At 40.7% G+C, this 22,324-nt stretch overlaps 1 protein-coding gene across 3 annotated transcripts in view; it reads right to left on the minus strand.

Annotated features, from left to right (window-relative positions):
* The window catches only part of ANO10 (anoctamin 10), a 218,474-nt gene that overhangs the window by 177,980 nt on the left and 18,170 nt on the right, over nt 1-22,324 (minus strand). For all 3 annotated transcript variants that reach the window (XM_070359700.1, XM_070359699.1, XM_070359701.1), the window contains exons 5-9: nt 11,120-11,239; nt 7,328-7,897; nt 5,373-5,428; nt 2,332-2,406; nt 353-535 (exon numbers count right to left, since the gene is read on the minus strand). In XM_070359700.1, coding sequence (XP_070215801.1) covers nt 353-535; nt 2,332-2,406; nt 5,373-5,428; nt 7,328-7,897; nt 11,120-11,239 — 1,004 coding nt within the window. The remainder of the gene's footprint in view (nt 1-352; nt 536-2,331; nt 2,407-5,372; nt 5,429-7,327; nt 7,898-11,119; nt 11,240-22,324) is intronic.

The following is a 22,324-nucleotide window of genomic DNA, read 5'->3' on the forward strand; positions in this document are numbered from 1 at the left end:
ATCGTTAGCGATGGGCTTATAGTTTTTGAGTACAAAGTGTCCAGAGCACACAATGGCTCCACGGCCGTCTCGCCTCTCCCCTGCCGTCTCTGAAACGGCCCCGCCACCCTCAGCAGAGCAGTCTCACAATTCATGGGACTCATCCTTTGGATGTTAGGCATACATTTCAGGCTCAAGGCAGCAGCGTTTTGACACACTGTTCTTTTTAACTGTGAAGTACTTCATGGTAAGGAAACTGGCTGGAAAGCAGTCATACCTGAGATGATGAATATGTACATATTTGTCGTACACACTCTGCACATGACTATTATTATTCACTTTCAATGTTTAATTCGGCAGTATCCAAACTTACCAAGTAAGTTCCCATTTCCTTTTCCAGAACGACCTGTTCATATAATGTAGCATCGATGTCTGCCTTTAAAGCTTCCACCTTCTTCTTCACCTGAACATGGTGCTTCTTTTGGAGCCAATAAGGAAGCAGAGATTCTACAATTTGGTTAAGGATCTGGGAGGTAATCAGGAGAGTGGCCAAGCTCTAAAGAGGAGCACATAAATGATATTTGGCAATGTGACTTAACAAAACCAAAGCATGTGTACAATTATGCAGTTAAAAACAAAAAAAGGAATCTAACAAATAATGTATTATTATGTTATAAAAACAAGTATCAGAAAAGCTAGGTATAAAAAAAATAAAGAGCTAAGTGTTAGAATGATGTTTCTAATTTACTGGTTCTTCACAAGACAGACAAAAATATAAAAAGATTATAATACAATAATACAAATAAGATTATAATAGAAAACTGGTTATAAGTTGGGAGGACAACAAATTAAATTGAAATTCTGTTTTTTACAATCTCATGTGAGTCTAAATGATGTCACCAACTTTGAAAGTTTAGTCAGAACTTACTACAAAATTAATATATGCTTCCTCACTGTAGAAAAACTTAAAAAACAGAAAAAAAGTCAGACTTAACTGCACAACCATGTCAGAACCACTGCTAACATCTTACTTAAGTATTTCTTCCTAATGATATGTAAAAATAAAAGTAGAAACATCTGTATGTATACAGCTTTGTAGATGTCTTTTCTCACTATCCTGTGAGCACTTTCCCATGTCATGAATAATTCCTTTTTACTAGCCCATGCACTGTGGTTGAATGTAAGCACTATTTCCAACTCCCGTTGTCATAAGTGCTGCTCCTCACCTACGTGCACGAATCTTCATCCCACCTTTGATGATTTACTAGGAATGGAATAAGGTTCTTAGGAAAGGTACTCAAGTGGTTTCCAGAGGTATTGTGTCAATTTCCACTCTTCCCAGGTAGGCATCAGGGTTTCCAACACAAACCACCTTTGCTGATATTAAAATTCTTTGTTTCAAAGAGTTCTTCCCTGTCCCTCATCCCCTGTTAAATAAAGGAGACTCTCAAAAGCATAAGAAATGAGGGGTCGTATCTCACTAATACACTAATGGTGGGACTGGAGAGGTATGTATGTCTAACCTATTGATTTCAAATGTATTATTTTCAAAAATAATTTGTAAAAGTAACATTATATCTAGTTTAGTTACTAGGAACACAGTATTTTACTTTTATGTCAGCTTTTAGAACTGTAACTACAAAATCTTTTTAACTTTCTGTTATACAAATTTTTTAATTTCTTGAAAAATGATCCCAAGCTCTCATATAAAGATTAAGAAGCCTAAACTTTGAGACACTAACAATCGCAGTATATCAAAACCAGAAAAGAATAGCCCTTACTGGTAGGTGGCTCAAGTATTAAAAAAAAAAGAGAGAGAGAATTTAGACAGCAATAATTTATACTTCATTTATTATTCACTATGATTATGAGATCCAGAAATGGTAACACAACAAAATATATGTCAGACTTTCATAAATATCTCAGAAATGAGACAACACTGCATAGCATCTGCTGGTCTGCAAAGTTTAACAACATACCAGTTTAAAAATGAAATGTGTAAGACCATTATACCAATCAGCCCTACCCCAAGCACACCAAAGTTCAACTGATGAATTCATTTTTTGCTATTAAAATTGCTTTTACAAGCTTTGGTATCAACTATATATTTGATTTTAGTGCCCTAAATGATTAATTTTGCACTTTGGTTAGCTTCAACTAATTTCTTTCCAGTTGAGCACAATACCTAGTGCAATTGCTAATTTTTTTTTTTTTTTTTTAGAACTGGGCTTAGAAATACACAAAATTTAATAATTTTGTCAAGATAATAATGGGAAGACCATTACATTACTATACTATACGAAAGCACCTTGCAAATAAAAAAAATCTATACCTTCTGTTTTTCACACTCACCTGACGCAAAAGCTTCATATCCCTCAGGACAAAGGCAATGTAGAAAAGTGAGGCAAAGCAATTCAGAAAGTTGAACTGCCAAAAAAAAAAAAAAGAGAGAGAGCAATATTTAATATTTTGTCACTGAACTTTACTACAATTTGTGGAGCCCTATACCAAGGCCACAGGTGCAGTGCCCCATACCAAGGTCATCTCTGGAATTGAGACAGCCCCATAGCAACCATTGCCATGAGCCCTCCTGATCTAAACTGGCCAGCTCCCTGACCCCTTATTAGGTAAAAATACCCACCTTAACCAACCACCTAATGCCACCCTTCTAGCAGGAATTTTCTTTGTCTTGAGGCTATAAAAACTGGCTACCAACCCAGGAAAATCATCTGCTCTCCCTTAAGCCGACCCACTGTTCCCACTCTAATAAACTCTATTCCCCTTTCATTCTGCCTCTTGTTTGGAAATTCTTCTCCAACCCACATGCAGACCACGACACAATTGTAAATATCACATTTAAAGACGTCATGAGGGACTTCTGGTCCCAACAAGATGGCAAAGACTTGTTTCTCCTACGCCGCCGCGCCCCCTCCCCCACGTCAGGAAGCACACCTACGAACTCCAGAAATATCACGAGAGGTAACCAAAGCGGAACTCAGAAAGGTGCTGAGAGGACTGCACAGCACCAGCACATCTTACGTCCCTACTACTTTCTTATCAAAGACAGAGTTCAGTATCTCCCACCCCCAACCTGGTAATCTGGGCATCCCCAGGAGGCACAGTCCCTGCCCACCCTGCTTACAATAGGAGTCCTACAACAGGCAAGCCCAGCATCACTAACAGCGAGCTGCCAGGGCATGTGCTCTCTTTCCTCTCTGCCCTGCTAGGCCTGCCACTCCCCGCCCCACAGAGAAGATGCCTGGATGGAGGGGTCAGCACCCATTAAAAAGGGACCCAACCCAACAAGCAGCCCAGCCCTGGAAGCCTCTCTGTGCCCAGGAATCTGAGACTCCCCACTCTCCCAGAGACACACCTAGGAAGCTGGGTAGCAAGAGCAAGAGAGATGAGCCACAGCAACCAGCCGGGTAGCATCTTTGTCACCATGGGCCTGAGACTGCCCTGCCCAGACATGTGGTTCAGGGGTCAGGGGTGTAGAAGTGGGGGTAGGGATCCCACCATAACAACTACCATTTCTTTTTTTTTTTTGGTGGTGCCATGCGGGCATGTGGGATCTTGGTTCCCTGAACAGGGATGGAATCCATGCCCCATGCATTGTAAGCGTGGAGTCTTAACCACGGGACCACCAGGGAAGTCCCCCAACATGTGCCATTTCTTCCTTTAGTTCACCTGCTCAAGAACCTGCAACTACCTGTGGGACACAGGAGATTCCTTCCTGTGCCCCAGCCCCACGCTGGCTCCTTCTAGCTTTACAACACCGCTTTCTGAGACAGAAGACTGCTGTTGCGCACACTGTGCGCCAGTTGCTAGAGAGAGTGAGCAGTGACATAATGTGGGGCAGGGGTAGGGATGGGGGTGTTAAGTTATGGTAGAAGTAGAATAGCAAAAGCTCGGAAGGCTGAAAAACACCCTCCCCACAAGATTAAAAAGAAGGGAGAGTTGGGACTTTTCTGAAGGTCCAGTGGTTAAGACTCCACGCTGCCAATGCAAGGGGCCTACGTTTGATCCCTGGTCAGGAAACAGGAAACCAAGATTCCACATGTAAAGTGCATGGACCAAACAAAAAAAAAAAAAAAATTTTTTTTTTTTTAATTAAAAAGGAAGGGAGAGACCTAACATACACAGGAGAGGATTAGCAGACTCTCAGCAATGAGTCTTTTTACAAGACAGTCACCTGACACTGTATCTGGCACCAGCAGAGAATAATCCAGTCTTAAAAATGGCTAAATTCTTTAAGACAAATGGAGTGTTTTACCTCTAAGGGCAAGAGCTCTGTTTTGTGATCTTTTTCAAAGAATCTTTTAATGCATCACACATTCCCCTGCTCACTTTCTCACACAGACAACACAGAACGTAACATCCTTGCTGACTCAGCACCAACATTTTGAATATAAATTATTTTACAGGGCTAGAATGAGGCCCTCAGAGCCTTTTTAGATACAGATGGCTGCTTGCCCCTTTTCCAATGTCCAAATTGCTAAAGCTGTTGAAGTCTCATTACTTATTTATGAGAGGTTTTCTATTTCCTTCCCTACTCTTGCTTCTATAAATGTTGCTACTTGCAGAAACCTAATCACCTTCCTAATGATGGCTTCTGATCCTTTAAGGATGGAAAAACCAGAGAAATAAGCTTCTCAGAATGACTTCTGGAACTGGAACAAAGGCTCTTTCTAAGCGACGGCCTGGACTCCGCTCCGGGGAGTAAAGTACAGGGACTGTGTTAAATCAATTCCAGTGCAGAACTGCAGAGTTCAGAGGACTCTCTATGCACCTTTCTGGATTCTCAGCTATGTTACAGATGGCTGACGTAATCTCCTTTTACACAAGGTGCTTTCAAGCCACCTCTTTGTTATTTCCAATAATGGTGGGAAGAGGCATAATTGTGAGCTTTTACATAAGCAGCAAGCAGGTTACACAGTACTTACCCTCCATCCCTTCCCTTCTGCCCTTCAAAACATGCTAGAAACCTCTTGGACTTTGGAAATTCCTTAGACAAAATTTTTAAAAATAATAATTTAGCACCTCATCACTAAACAATAGGTGGGTAACTGGAACGATTGGTGAATAATGAAACATTCAAACCTGAGTCACCGAAAGGAAAACATGTCTACAGTGTTTCAAACAACTGGAAATTGGCTATAATACTAATTTTTATATTCAAAGTCTTATATCATGACACATTTGTAGTAAGACTGCTGAGTGTATATGTAAATACACTTGTTAATCAATCCTTGCCTTCTTGGACAAAGTATATTAACTACTCTTACCTGATATTTTAAATTACAATCAAGTCTTCATATTTATAGTCCTAAATATTAAACAGTATACACTTGTTTCATAATTACAATGGATCTGTATATAAAAGTTCTACTTACCACTAACACTTTCAGAATTAGGTGATTCTGGTAGGCAGATTCCAATCTGTGATTCTCTACAATATTAAAAAGGAGAAGTAATGTCAGATAAGAAAGCGGAACGGGAGTCGTCGTTAGGTGAGGTGAAGCCTGTGCTGAGGGCAGCCACGCCCAGCCACAGAGCCTCAGTCAGTAACCGCGCTAGACAGTCCATCACGGCTACTGCTTCCCACCAAGAACATCAAACAACAAAGAAACTAAAGACACATTTTTCAAGGTACTGAAATAGCACTGTGGTCTGAAATTATTTTTTAAAATATTAATGCAACAAAGAAATGATCCCACAGACAGCCACCAGAAAAAGACTGTGTGAGCAGTAATAGTAAAATTGAGAGCAACCTCTGAAGAGCAGTAGGGCAAGAAATCAAATTTACAAGGATTAATTTAAAAGGAAACTCAAGTTTCCACCCTCACTCAGCAAAGGAGACACTGTGCAGGTCCCAAGTTGGTATTATTGTTTAGTTGCATCCGACTCTTTGTGACCCCATGGACTGTAGCCTGCTAGGCTCCTCTGTCCAAGGGATTCTCCAGGCAAGAATGCTGGAGTGGGTTGCCATTCCCTTCTCCTTGGACTCTTCCAGACCCAGGGCACGAGCCTGCATCTCCAGCATTGGCAGGCGGATTCTCTACTGCTGAGACACCACAGCAGGGCAGAAGGACAAAAAAGGCAGATCCTGAACAGAAGTATCACCTTGCACAGAGAGGTAATGTTAGGCTGACCTGGATTTGAACCTAAACTCAGTCAGTCAGTCACTGTGTGACCTTGGGCAAGTTACTTAACCTCCTGACACTCAGCCTCCTTGCCTACAAAACAGGCCTGACACTACCCTTCTTCCAGGGTTACTGTCAGGATTAGAAATACTACAAAAACCACAGCTCAGCTCAAGGAAAGCACTCGGCAAATAGTAGCTAGCAACTATGCTCCAATAAAAATTTTTTAAAAAATCTTATGAGAACAAAAACAAATAAATGATGTGTGTTAGTCACTCAGTCGTGTCCGACTCTTTGCGACCCCATAGACTGTAGACTGCCAGGCTCCTCTGTCTGTGGGATTTCCCAGGCAAGAATATTGGAGTGGGTTGCCGTTTCCTTCTCCAGGGGACCTTCCTGACCCAGGGATCAAACCCAGGTCTCCAGCATTGCAGGAAGATTCTTTGAAGGCAGATTCTTTACCGTCTGAGCCACCAGAGAAGTCCCAAATAAATGGTATCTGTTGTTATGTAACTAATATAAAGAATTTAAAATATCTGTATGGTCCAGAAGTTCAGGCCTAGACTTCTTCCTAGGGGTTAATATACTAATAGCATATTTATTTGTCTGACCAAATAAATTAATTAAAGAGAAAACTGCCTATCAAGACCCTTTTTAAACTATAACCAAGTTCATCTTTTACCACAGAGACAGACAAGAACAGCCTCCTTCACTGAGTTCGATGGCAGGCCTCTGCCCCACACAATTACACGAGTGGTTTTCAGATCCTAGACACAGAGTATGGTGATGTCTCAGTCAGTCTTATCCCTAGCAGAAAACACAACAGAGTATGAGAAGCACAGGTTGGATAAGCCTGGCTCTGCCATTTGCTGTCTGAACCTTGATAACGCTCAGTATCTTTCTCCATAAAAATTGTGAAATAACTTCTATTTCATGGTGCCCTGAGGAGGGGAAAATGAGGAACTATGGATAAAGTGCTTAGCAGGGCACCTAGAACATAGTAACTACCAATACTTCGGAGCTGTGAGAATCGTGACCTGGAGATCATGGGAGTTCCCAGAGCCCATGAACTTCTCCTGATGTCTCCACAACGAGCCCAGAGCAACATCTATCTGCTTTGCCAGGTAGCGGTTCTAAGAATCCTGTGATCGAAGCAATGTTTCTTATAGGCAGGTAAGACATAAATACAAAGCGTCAAGTCTTACCCCATGAGGTTAAAAACTCAGCGGCGTATCGATAGAGGCGGTTCATGATCTCGATCACGATGGCATAGATGATGCTGGGCACATACAACAAGATGCTGGTCCACTCGGACCCACTGTCCTCGTGCAGACCCAAGGCCCAGGCCTCCATGTCGAAGTAAATCATCATGACAAACAGGGAGAAATAGAGACAGAGGCACACGAAGGGCAGGGAGACCAGGTAAATGCGCAGCTGTCTCTTGTAGCTGGGGTAGAGCGGCTCCTCCCGGCCAGTGACTGGGTTGATACCCAGGACTCCGTGATACCCTGGCCGGGGCTCCTCGAACTTCCTCTTCATGACCAGGGTACCCCACCGGTAGGTCATGCTGGCACAGCCTCGCTTCCACACTTCCAAGATCACCGTGGACCAGATCAGGTTGAACGAGGCAAAGATCACATACTTGTCATAGTCTTCCCATGCAAACAAGTAGTAAGGTAACCCAATGATGGCCATGGGGATTAAGGCAAACGTGAAATACTCCAGAAATCCAAAGTAAAGAGCAATGGTTTCTCCAAAGTAGCCACGAATTCTGTCTACAATCAGAGGGGGAAAAAAGAGACCTTTAGCACAGGCTGCTGAAGACTTTTTTTAAAAAATCATTTCAAGTAAGCTTATTCACTTAAGTGGGGATCATTTAACAACCTATTTCCAAATCAGTGTGTAATAGTAAATTCATCCTCCATCAAGTACAGAAGTCCCACTTGTCTGCAGAGCAAGCCTGACACTTCCCTGGGCTTCGGGCTCAAGCCATAGCTCCTGGGGCTGCTTCTCTTTACCGCCTCACTGATGGATGCCTTCTTCACAAGGAAAAACTCACCTTGGGCTTATCCCACATCTCCAAGGTTCCTAGTTTAAATTCAGCCATGGCCAATGAACCATCGTTTTTTTGTTTTTTTTTTTTTTTACTGGCCTCACCTCTTGGAATGCACAACTTCCCCAACCAGGGATGGAACCCATGGCCTCTGCAGTGGATGCACAGAGTCTCAACCACTCGACCACCAGGAAGTCTCACAGCCAATGAACCATCTTAATTTGGGGGTTTACTTTATGGTCCCCATTTTTCTCTCACTTTAATACTTTAGCATAATAGGGGTTATTTTCAAAGAAGACTTCCCATCCATAGTATCCTGCTCCCCTGCTACCCAAAGCTATATATTTTCATCATTGTGTCATGGCAAATTTTTCAATACCCTGAAGAAAAATTATTCAAAAGCACAAACAATATTCTACATGTTAACTTCTGGAACAGCCATGGAACACATTGATCTAAACTTTCATACACCCACTGGGCAGAAGAAGGCCAAGCAACCTCACTGTTAATTGTCTGTGAACTCGACACAAGCTAACGCAAAAGAGGTCACACACACTGTGTCCTTTGTCAGCCACATCTACATGGGCGAGTTCTTAGACTGCAAAACTGCCCTGCATTGGGACCAGGGTGGGATGCAGGCGGTAAGGGAGGTGTAATACTCAGAATTAGTATTTCTTGGTTAATTACATGCAGTTTAAAAAAAAAGAAAAACACAGTGTTTTAAGATAAAGCATCAGATCAGTCTATAAGGATGGTTCAGACTAAACAAAGATACTATTTTCCTCTATCTTTAATTCTTCTATTAACTCAGGAGCATGTTAAAATTAAAAAAAAAAAAAAAAAGGGTATGACAAACTAACCTCAAATGAGAATCAGGTTAAAAGATACCCAAGCAATTAAAAAAAAAAAAGAAAAAGACACTCATGGGCCTCGGCTCCTAATTAAACCATCTCTCTCTTTTGATCTCAGGACAAGTTCAAGATCTTCCTGAGCCCCAGCTCTCCCAGAGGCCTCAAGATCACTACTACACCCGTGCTCAGCCTTCACCATCAACTCACTTTTCCCCGCTCACTTTCTAAGATATAGCTACTGGAGACTGTCACTTACAAGACCTAGAAGTAATATTTAAATTTCCAGCCACCTAAAGGCTCCAAAATCACTGCACATGGTGACTGCAGCCATGAAATTAAAAGATGCTTACTCCTTGGAAGGAAAGTTATGACCAACCTAGATAGCATATTCAAAAGCAGAGACATTACTTTGCCAACAAAGGTTTGTCTAGTCAAGACTACGGTTTTTCCTGTGGTCATGTATGGATGTGAGAGTTGGACTGTGAAGAAGGCTGAGCGCCGAAGAATTGATGCTTTTGAACTGTGGTGTTGGAGAAGACTCTTGAGAGTCCCTTGGACTGCAAGGAGATCCAACCAGTCCATTCTGAAGGAGATCAGCCCTGGGATTTCTTTGGAAGGAATGATGCTAAAGCTGAAACTCCAGTACTTTGGCCACCTCATGTGAAGAGTTGAGTCACTGGAAAAGACTCTGATGCTGGGAGGGATTGGAGGCAAGAGGAGAAGGGGATGACAGAGGATGAGATGGCTGGATGGCATCACTGACTCGATGGACGTGAGTCTGAGTGAATTCCGGGAGTTGGTGACGGACAGGGAGGCCTGGCATGCTGTGATTCATGGGGTCGCAGAGAGTCAGACATGACTGAGCAACTGAACTGAAGTGAACTGAAAGGCTAAACAAAGTGAAAAAATGTCATATAAGTGAAACATAAAATGATTTTTTTTTTTTGAAGTCTCAATTACTTTTTTTTTTTTTTTTTTTTTTTTTTTTTTTTAAAGAAAATCCATCCTGAACCCTCCTCCCTCCTCCCTCCCCATACCATCCCTCTGGGTCGTCCCAGTGCACCAGTCCCAAGCATCCAGCATCGTGCATTGAACCTGGACTGGCATCTCGTTTCATACATGACATTTCACATGTTTCAATGCCATTCTCCCAAATCTTGCCACCCTCTCCCTCTCCCACAGAGTCCATAAGCCTGTTCTATACATCAGTGTCTCTTTTGCTGTCTCGTATACAGGGTTATCGTTACCATCTTTCTAAATTCTTTTACATCACCTAGAACTATCAACATTTTTCCTTTCAAAGAATTCAAGTAAAACTCAAAATGCAATTTCAAAATTGGACCCTAAAATGGTTTTTTGCTCATTATGACAATATTATAATGACCGTTTTCAGAAATGGAAACTGGAAAGAAAATTTTAGAGGAATTCCTTTAAACAAAGTCAATAAGGCAATGTTCTTTAAAGAAAAACAGACAGTAATACTTATGGTGAAAGCTACCAACCTAAATATAATCTTTATGCTTAAAAAACATCACTAAACCAAAAAACTTGAACATCCATATTGACATAAGTTTACACAGAATAATGTTCAACATCCACTGAATAAATTAATGGTTATTCTTCTAAGTGTCTTCACAGAAAGTGGACAGATCCAGTAATGCACACCAAGATCCTTATGAATTATCTCAAAAGATGCTTAGGCCTGCTAGTCTGCTGCTAAGAATGAGCAGAGCTTGGCCTACTCCAAATAATTAGTTCTAAAGAAACAGCAATTTTCAAATATGAAATATTCATGGTCAAAGTGGATTCTTACAAACTATGTTCTACAACAAATCAGACACATGCTCAGGATGGCCACTCTGGATTGTCCGTGTCACTGGTGACATTTAATAAAAGCCTGCAATTCACTTCATCTAAAATGATATTAAGAATAAAATAAATAGATCATGCAACCCACCTTATCCTCCTCACCATTTTTTTTTTTTGCCCACACACAGCTGGTGAGTCCTGCCCATCACAGCATTAAACATCCACCCAAGAAGGACATTACCACTGCTGTGTCCTCCTCTAAGAGAGGCAGCACTGACACGTACCTATGGGCTGAAACTTCAAGGTAAATCGAGTATACCAGGTGTCCTCAAGCTTCTTCAGGGCCTCATTGTCATGCAGTGGGAACACCTGAACCACAATGCCAGACGTGAGCAGCCTCCTCACTGCGGAAGGAAATTATGAGATGGGTTTGAGATTTCTCGTGACCACTTTCATTAAAGGCTACCCAGACTCTCCAAGAAAAGAGCTACATAAAGACCAGTACTGTCCTGCCTGCTCCCAAGGGGTATTCTTCTGTTCTTCAGGATGTCAACATCTTTATTATTTCCTTTGTATATGAAAGCAATACAAGTTGATGTAAAATTTTCAATCTTACAGAAATGCACAGATTAGAACTGGAGAGGCCCTGGTTATTCTCTCCCTCCCACAAAAAAAAATAACCACTGTAAATAGCAATTAAGTGTCTAAGCTGACTTCAAAATAAACATCCATAAATATTTATTTTAGATACAAAAGGAACCATTCGCTACACATCATTCTGTAATCTCATGGAGTGGTAGTAAACGATGAATATTTCTCAATGCCAATGTAAACAGAACATGAATATCCTTTTACACGGTGTCATAATATTCCCTTACATGAAGTGCTAAAATTGAACTAACCTTCTATTGAAAAATATTTATTTCCTTTTTTGGCTATTATAAATAATGTTAAAATTCTTGTAGATATAACTTACCCCACGTGCCTATGATTTCCTTGTTATATATACTTAGGAGTGCTAGGTCCAAGAGCAGAGCATATGTGTATCAAACTTAGACACATATTACAAAACAGCCTCTAGAAAAATTTTACTCATCTGTCTTCCCACTACAGTGAAAATAAGATGATGCTCAATTCATGCTCACTGATATAGAGTATTTTCAAAACCATTTTTGTCTTTTCTAATCTGCTAACAAAGGCTTACGTTCACAGCCAGCAAATACCAAAAAAAAAAAAGACTTCCTGTTTTCAGCAATCATTTGGTATGATCATAACACTTGTGCACATATCTAGGCGATGAGACAGGCTGGGACCTGGGACCCTTCACAGAAGTGTTTGCACCTGGACAAAAGTCTCTTGCAGCAACAGAATATAAGGGACTAAAACCTACCTTACACAGGCCAGGTGCAAATTATGAACAGTGAGATTCAAAAAGGCCACAAATTGCCACTTCTGAGGTGCTCAGAGCAGAAGCAGGGTACCGCCCTGATCCCTGTACACAGCACCAATGCAGGGGTGGACAGAGCAGGTAAAGCCGCCCTCCATCCTGACCCACCAATCCGCGCCCACCCTCATACCTGACCCCGTCCCCTGCCCCGCACCCCCAGGAGCGAGCAAGCGCATCGGTTACTGCTTTCCCATGTGCTGCAGCATGAGTCCCGAGAAAGCCCTGCCTGAATTTCACCTGGCCTCTTATCAATTTCTGTTGAATAAAGAGGCCGAGAACCAAGGTCAGTTACAGAAAGACAAACACATTTAACTGAAGACAATATCCCCCAGTGATAATAAATGAACACGGGGTAATCTTTCACCCATAATTATTTAGAGTGACTCTGGGTGGGCGGGTCTTCGGGTCTTTCCGAGGAAATGTGTTCTGTTCACGGAGAACTCAGATGCACTGCCTGGTGCCCCATCTGGGGAGATGGGGTACTTTTCACACGAGTTCCCAGCAGTTTCTTCCTAAAGACTACGGCTGCTTATAAAATGGAACTCATCAAGAAAGAAAAGCCTGCTGTTTACATCCGTGGATAAGCTCTGAGTTCTTTAAGGTACATCAGCTCATCTCTACTGAGGGCTGCCTTCTTTATCTCCAATCTCCCTTGTTCCCACAGACAAGTGATGAGCATATCAGGCAAGAGGCCCGCAAGGAGGACAGCAAGTAAGTATCTGCAGCATGGAAGAGAAACACGATTTAAGTTTTCCATGTAGATATACTACATGTAACAGAGACGGCATCTCAGGACAGAGGTCCTTTTTTTTTTTTTTTTTTAAATTTTTATTTATTTTTTTATTTTTAAACTTTACATAATTGTATTAGTTTTGCCAAATATCAAAATGAATCCATCACAGGCATACATGTGCTCCCCATCCTGAACCCTCCTCCCTCCTCCCTCCCCATACCATCCCTCTGGGTCGTCCCAGTGCACTAGCCCCAAGCATCCAGTATCGTGCATTGAACCTGGACTGGCATCTCGTTTCATACATGATATTTTACATGTTTCAATGCCATTTTCCCAAATCTTCCCACCCTCTCCCTCTCCCACAGAGTCCATAAGACTGTTCCATATATCAGCGTCACTTTTGCTGTCTCGTACACAGGGTTATTGTTACCATCTTTCTAAATTCCATATATATGTGTTAGTATACTGTATTGGTGTTTTTCCTTCTGGCTTACTTCACTCTGTATAATAGGCTCCAGTTTCATCCACCTCATTAGAACTGATTCAAATGTATTCTTTTTAATGGCTGAGTAATACTCCATTGTGTATATGTACCACAGCTTTCTTATCCATTCATCTGCTGATGGACATCTAGGTTGCTTCCATGTCCTGGCTATTATAAACAGTGCTGTGATGAACATTGGGGTACACGTGTCTCTTTCCCTTCTGGTTTCCTCAGTGTGTATGCCCAGCAGTGGGATTGCTGGATCATAAGGCAGTTCTATTTCCAGTTTTTTAAGGAATCTCCACACTGTTCTCCATAGTGGCTGTACTAGTTTGCATTCCCACCAACAGTGTAAGAGGGTTCCCTTTCCTCCACACCCTCTCCAACATTTATTTGTAGACTTTTGGATCGCAGCCATTCTGACTGGTGTGAAATGGTACCTCATCGTGGTCTTGATTTGCATTTCTCTGATAATGAGTGATGTTGAGCATCTTTTCATGTGTTTGTTAGCCATCTGTATGTCTTCTTTGGAGAAATGTCTATTTAGTTCTTTGGCCCATTTTTTGATTGGGTCATTTATTTTTCTGGAGTTGAGCTGTAGGAGTTGCTTGTATATTTTTGAGATTAGTTGTTTGTCAGTTGCTTCATTTGCTATTATTTTCTCCCATTCTGAAGGCTGTCTTTTCACCTTGCTGATAGTTTCCTTTGATGTGCAGAAGCTTTTAAGGTTAATTAGGTCCCATTTGTTTATTTTTGCTTTTATTTCCGATATTCTGGGAGGTGGGTCATAGAGGATCCTGCTGTGATGTATGTCAGAGAGTGTTTTGCCTATGTTCTCCTCTAGGAGTTTAGGACAGAGGTCCTATTACAAACCCTTCAGTATAATTTTAAAGAAAACGTAACCTCTTAGAAATGGGAGGGGGAAGGATAATAAAGAGGAGATATTTGATACTACCAAATTCTAGGAAAAATTTCATAATTCTAGGAAAAATTATCAATATGATCATGAAGGATAATGTCTTTGGTTAAATTTGTTTGTCTCAGATACGTGTAGAAGTATTAAAATCATACTGGTTAAACGACTGCTGGAAGCAGGAAATGTTTTTCTGGTTTTGATACTTGCTGTTGGTGAACATAGGCCTTTGTTATCAAGTTAGAAACGATAAAACTGATTTTGAAGATATAAGAAAAAGTATGGATCTCAAAAAAAAAAAAAAAAGGATTTTTAATAGCTAGTGCTCCTTACAACTATATCTCATGCATAAGTTACACAGAGGGGAAAAGTCTTAAAAAGCTAGGGGTGTGATAAAAAGCCTCATTCTCCATGACTGAAAAAGGTATATACTCAAAATATCAACAGCTAGAGGAAAAAGGTATATGGTTTAAGTTATATCAGCTCTGGTGCTATCAAATCCATTTTTTAAACATTTTTATTCTAAAGCATTTCAGTGAATTGTTTTCTTCAGCTAACAGGAGTGAAAGTCAATCACTCACATCAGTTCTCATTCTTAGCTCTTACTGAGGGATGCACAACTGTATCTTATTCTTCTATCACTATCCTTTTCAACTACCACATCAAGTTTAACTTTGAACTGACTTATGGCATCTAAATTACTATTTTACTATTTCTAAGCTCTTTTTAAAGGAATTGTTCCATTCTGCTATAGAAGACATTCAAGGCCTGCATAAAAAGCTGGTTGTAAACCTCTAAAAATAGGGTTGCAAACTAAGGGACTAAGAGAGACTTTAAAGCTTCAAGTCCTAAATTACTGGGCTTCTCTTTACCACCAGTGCCAAAAGCATGGTTCTGGTTTCAGCTTCTAAAAATAGAAGAGGTGTTTTTTTTTTTTTTTTTCCTTCAGTCAGTCCTTGGACTTTTCTCTTGTCAGCTAAAAATGTAATTAACATGAGCCTTACCGTCAAAGGAAAATATAATGCTGTCTGTGCCTGTTTAAAGAAAGGAACAATTTAGGACTTCCCGGGAGGTCCAGCGGCTGACTCTGTGTTTCCAATGCAGGGGGCCCAGGTTCGATCCCTGCTCTCTCTGGTCGGGAAACTAGATCCCACATGCTGCAGCTAAGAGTTCGCATACTGCAACAAAGATCCCACGTGCCGAAATCAAGACCCGGTGCAGCCAAACAAATAAAAATAAATATTAAGAAATAAAGAAAGGAACAATTTAAACCCAGATTCCTTTAAGAATGCTGAATGGTCCACTGTCAAGCACTAGGACTATTACTATTACAGCCGTTACTAACCACAATCTAATTAAGGGAGACTGTAACTTGGCTTATACTAGGACCCTCTAAATAAAATAACGCAATGACAATACTAACACAGCCTTCGGTTAATGTGACATAAAAGTAAACACAGAAGTCCCTCTCACAATTCTTACAGTGTCTCTTTGCGATGGGGAGGAACAGGTGATGGTGCCTGCAATCCAGCAGAGGGGTGATGAACACACAGCACCCACAGGGAGACGAGGCTGCACGGGGAACACAGGGCCCCTGCCGCCCCTGCCACTGGCCCCCGTCCCAGGCCCTGCCTGCATCTAGGGCTCAGATGTGAACAGACCCCTCCTGTCTCAAAGAGGAACAAACTGCTTCTCAGGGACACCTGTGTTTTCAAAATGCATTTTTATATTCTGGTATTGTTTTAGTCCCTGCTTAACATAATAACTGCAAATATGTATGTGGCAAAACACAGTGTGTGTAGAGACATACAGATATAGATACACAGATATATGGTATGATACCCAGCAATACATACACACACACATCAGTGGTTTGTCTTATATGCATGCCTGCTACAGGGTATTTACTTGACATTCTCTCTATTATTCTCATAAGGCAATAATTTTAGAAGACAGAATATATCTGACCACTCTAATTTATCCATCTGTATACATAAGATATTCAGAGATGGTTGCTGCTAAGTCGCTTCAGTCGTGTCCGACTCTGTGCGACCCCAGAGATGGCAGCCCACCAGGCTGCCCCGTCCCTGGGATTCTCCAGGCAAGAACTCTGGAGTGGGTTGCCATTTCCTTTTCCAACGCATGAAAGTGAAAAGTGAAAGTGAAGTCGTTCAGTCACATTCGACTCTAAGCGACCCCATGGACTGCAGCCCACCAGGCTCCTGCGTCCATGGGATTTTCCAGGCAAGAGTACTGGAGTGGGGTGCCATTGCCCTCTCCGTCAGAGGTAGTTATTGTCCTAAAAAAGAATAACACAAGAGATTGCCACACCCCATCCATCAAAACATGACAATCATCTGATAGACATTTTGAGACAGAGCTTTTACCTAAACTAAATAATATCCCTTAGGATAAAGTTAATACATAAGAAAGTCTCCACTCTCTCAATGCCTCTTTATAAAGAAAATTTTTCGCTAGGTTACCTGCATGACTGTTAATTACTAGGAATCAACAGGCAAAGGCAGTCAGAGAGCCTGAGATCTCAGCTCACACAGACAACTAGAAAAGGGATGCCCCCAGATGGCCGCTGACGACTAAGACACACGTATAACCAGAAACAGAATGTGGCCCTCCTGGTGACAAGTGGTGGCAGAAAGACATCCCTGTCCTGTTCTTCTTCATGAGGTCAAATTAAAAACAACAAAGGAAATAAGAACCATAAAGGGAAACCCTACTTTTGATGATAGTAAAACAAATGAGCAAACAAACAAAAAAAAACTATAAAGTGAAAACAGAAACTGAAAAGTGGCCTTAAAAATCAGCCCAGCTTTCTAAGCTAAGAGCAAGCTGGGTCCAGGCAGGGGGCAGGGTTCTCCTGCACACTGACGGGTGGGGAACTCCTGTCCCCATACCCAGAATGCAGGCTAAGGGGGTGCTCCTTGCCTGGGACCACAGCCAGACCAGAGACACAAGGCTGGAGGAGGGAAAGGGCACGTCTGCCATCTTGGGAAAAGCGCTGCCTACTGGGGCGGAGGGATGGACACAGGCAGCACAGCAGCTGTGGTCTTGGTTGGCCACAGACAGACGGAAAGGTCAAACCCAGCAACACTCCTCTTAAGAACAGGGCTCCAGGGATTTAACCCTCCCTGGTGGTTCAGTGGTTAAGAGTCCACCTTCTAAGGCAGGGGATGAGGGTTCCATCCCTGGTCTGGGAACGAAGATCCCACATGCCACAGAGCAGCTAAACCCATACACGACAACTACTGAGGCCAAGCACTGTAACAAAAACATCCTGCACGATGCAACTAAGACCCAACACAGTCAAATCAATGAAGAAATAAAGAAAAGGGCTCCACGGAGGCTCTAAGATCGCTCAAGGAGAACACACTGTCAGGCAGAATCCCAGTTCCTGACCACCGCAGTTCCTGACTGGAGGCCCCCCAACATCGCCTCTTCCCAATATACACACTTCCTTCCCAGAAGAGCTGGTCTGGAAAAAATAGGGGTTCATTAAAAAAATAAGCAAATGCCACAAAGAAACTGACATCAAACTATGCAAGAATACTATCAGAGAAAAGAGGAAAGTCATTTTTTTAAAAGGCAGAGAAGAAACACAGCAAAAACATTACAGCATAGAGCAAAGAAAAATTATGGAATTCTTCAAGGAGTTAATGAAATTAAAGCAAGCCACATCTCTGAAATTAAAATCAAGGAAAACCTATGAGAGCTGAAAGGGGGAGCCTGGAAAAGCAAAATATCAGAAAAATAAAACTATTACAGATACAAAGAAAGTCACAGTAAAAGCTACTGAAGAAGTAAAGACTCAAAGAACAAAGCTGGAAAATGGTAGACATGCCTAAAAAATTACATAAAAAACTTTAAAATATTTCAGAGAATATATAGACATATATATATATATATATATAAGTATATACATTACATCGGAGAAGGCAATGGCACCCCACTCCAGTACTCTTGCCTAGAAAATCCCATGGATGCAGGAGCCTGGTGGGCTACAGTCCATGGGTTTGCACAGAGTCGGACACGACTGAGCGACTTCACTTTCACTTTTCACTTTCATGAACTGGAGAAGGAAATGGCAACCCACTCCAGTGTTCTTGCCTGGAGAATCCCAGGGACCGGGAGCCTGGGGGGCTGCCGTCTCTGGGGTCGCACAGAGTCGGACACGACTGAAGCGACTTAGCAGCAGCAGCAGCATACATTACATACATATATATATACACACACACACATACACAAATGGCATCCTTAAAGACAAGAACAGAAAATAAAACCAAATAACTCCTCAAAGGTAACTGAAGAAAATGTTTTTGAAATCATGCTAATCTTTAATCTGCACAGTAAAGACGATATGTCCAACAAAAAACTGCTACAAGATAATTAACATCAAGACATACACAGATAACTGGAAATACAGACAAAGAGGAATGATAAGCACCTACATTGAAGTTTCTAGACACCTCCCAAAAGTCATACAGGTCAAAACGGAGAGCAAGCAAAAGCATCTATGCCACATGACTAACTCAGAGACAGAGGAAAGTACATAATGCAGTTTACAGGGAAGCCAGGCAGTAGCGAATGAATACACTCTTGGTTCCCGAGTGTACACGGGACATTTTCCAAGACAGACCATATGTTAGGCCTCAACAGATTTAAAAAGATATGGATTATAAAAAGTATCCTCTGACCACAGCGGGATGAAGTTGGAAATCAATAACAGAAGGAAAACTGAGGAATTCACAAATGTGTGTAAAGTAAACATCACATTCTGAAACAGCCAGTGGGTCAAGGAAGAAACTACAGGGGAAATTAGGAAATACCTAGAAATGAATGAAAACCAAACATCATATACCAAAACATATGGGACACAGAGAAAGCAAGTCTAACAGGGCAGTTAGTAGCAATAAATGCGTATATTTAAAAACAAGAACGATCTCAAATAACAACTTAACTTTACTATTAAGGAATTAGAAGAAGAAGAGTAATTTAAACCCAAAACTAGCAGAAGGAAGAAAAAAAAAAAAAGACTGGAACAGAGATAAATCAAACAGGATAGAAAGATAACAGAGAAAATTACAAAAACCAAAAGTTGGTTCTTTGAAAAGATCAACAAAACTGACAAATCTTTAGCTAGATGAACTGAGAAAAACAGACCACATAAAACTACTAAAATCAGAGATGAAAATGGGTGCGTTACTATTGATTCTAAAGAAATCAGAAAGATTGTAGAGTATACTATGAATACTTGTATACCGACAAACTGGCTAGCCTAGAGGAAATGGACAAATTCCTAGAAACACAAAACATAGCAAAACTCAATCAGCAAGGAAGAGAAAATGTGAACAGATTTATAATTATAAAGCAGTAACTAAAAAAAAATCTCATGACAAAGAAAAAACCAGAACTTGATACCTTTACTGGTGAATTTTACCACTATTTAAAGGAAAACTAATACCAATCCTTCTCCAATTTTCCCCAAAAATTTAAGAGGAAGGAACACTACTAACTCACTCTATGAGGCCAGAATTACCCTGACACAAAGTCAGACAAAAGCACTACAAGAAGAGAAAACTATAGACCAATATCCCTTATGAACAATGATGCAAAAATCCTCAGCAAAATACTAGCAAAGTCAACTCGGCAACATGTTAAAAGGATTATATACCATGACAAGTGGGATTTATTCTGAGAATTCAAGGATAGTTCAATATATTAAAATCAGTCTATGTAATACATCACATTAACAGAATGAAGGGGAGAAAAAAAACAACCCACATCATGTTGAATGGTGAAAGAATAAAAGTTTTTCTCTAAAATCAGAAATAAGACAAAGATGACCACTTTCATCACTTTTATTCAACATGTTATTGGAAGTTTTAGCCTGAGCAAATAGGCAAGTAAAGGAAATAAAAGACATCAACACGGAAAAGTTAGAAGTTAAATTGTCTCTGTTCACAGATGATATCATCTTATATGTAGAAAACCCTAAAATTTCCACAAAAATACTATCAAAGCCAATAAATGAAGTCAGTAAAGTAGCAGGACACAAAGTCAGCACCTAAAAATCAGTTTCATCTCTATACATTAACAATGAACTATCTGAAAAGATAATTATGAAAACAATTCTATTTTCAATAACATCATGTAGAATAAAATACTTAGGAATTAACAAAGGAGGTGAAGGGCTTTCCTAGTGGCTCAGATGGTAAAAAATCTGTCTCCAGTGTGGGAGACCCAGGTTGAATCCCTGGGTTGGGAAGATTCCCTGGAGAAGAAAATGGCAACCCACTCCAGTATTCTTGCCTGGAGAATCCCATGGATGGAGGAGCCTGGAAGGCTCCAGTCCATGGCATCGCAAAGTCAGACACGACTGAGCTACTGACACACAACACACAACAAGGAGATGAAAGATTATACAAATAAAAACTATAAAACAATGCTATAAGAAATAAAACATATATAGAGACATACCCCATATCCATGGGAGTTTATCTTATTAAAATGTCAGTACTATCCAAAGTAATCTACAGATTCAATGCAATTCCTACCAAAATCCCAATGATGTCTTCTGCAAAATTAGAAACACCCATCCTAAAACACATATCAAATTTCAGGGAAACTCAAACAGCCAGAACAATTTTAAAAAACAAAAGCAAAACTTCCTTATTTCAAAACTTACCACAAAGCCATAATAATCAAAACAGTGTCATACTAGCATACAGACAGACTATACAAGCCAAAGGAATAGAAGAGAGAGCTCAGAAATGAACCCTCACGTATGTGGTCAAATGATTTTTACAGGAGTACCAGGGCGACTGAATGAGTGAAGAATAGTTTTTGACAAATGGGTGGTAGGAAAACTGCATATCCACATGCCAAAGACTTAAGTTGCTTAACACCATACACAAAAATTAACTCAAAATGGATTAAAAACCTAAACATAAAATCCAAAACTATAAAGTTCCTAACATAAAACACAGAGAATAAGCTTTAGGACGGTGTCTTTGGCGAGAATTTCTTAGATATGAACCAAAGGTACAGGAAAATGTTAAAATTTTGTGCATCAAAACAGAGTATCACCAAAGTAAAAACTGGCAGCCCACAGAATGGGAGAAAACATCTGGGGAAAAACATTTGCATAGCATATATCTCATAAGGGATTAATATCCAGAATACATAGAGAATGCCTAAAACTCAACAATCACAACAAAAACTTGATTCAAAAATAGGCAAAGGACATACACAGACATTTCTCCAAAGACATTTACTCAGTATCAACAGTCACTAGGTAAGTGCAAGTCAAAAACTGCAATGAGATAGCACCTCATACCTGTTAGGATGGCTACTATCAAAGTATCAGAACATAATAACTGTGGGCAAGGAAGTGGAGAAACTGCAATGCTGTACACTGCTGGCGGGAATCTGAAATGGTACAGTCCCTGTGGAAAACAGGATGCAAGTACTTCAGAAAAATTAAAAATAGAATTACCATATGATCCAGGAAGTCCATTTCTTGTTATATACCAAAAAGAATTGAAAGCAGGATCTCAAAGAAATATGTGCATACCCATGGTCATTACATCATTACTCACAATAACCAAAAAGCAGAGGCAACCCAAGCAGCCACTGATGAAGGAATGAATAAACAATATGCGGTACCTACATACAATGGAACACTGGGTAGTCTTAAGTAGAAGGGAATTCTGACATCTGCTACAACAAAGATAAACCTGGAGGACATTACACCAAGTGAAGTATGCCAGTCACAAAAAGAGAAACACTGTGTGATTGCACTTATTTGAGATACATAGAACAGTCAAAACCACCAAGACAGAAGTAAAATGGCGGTTGCCAGGTCTTAGAGCAAGACAAGGTGGGAGAGTGATTATTT

The sequence above is a fragment of the Bos mutus genome, chromosome 22 (assembly GCF_027580195.1).
Source record: "Bos mutus isolate GX-2022 chromosome 22, NWIPB_WYAK_1.1, whole genome shotgun sequence".
In the NCBI taxonomy this organism is placed as follows: Eukaryota; Metazoa; Chordata; class Mammalia; order Artiodactyla; family Bovidae; genus Bos; species Bos mutus.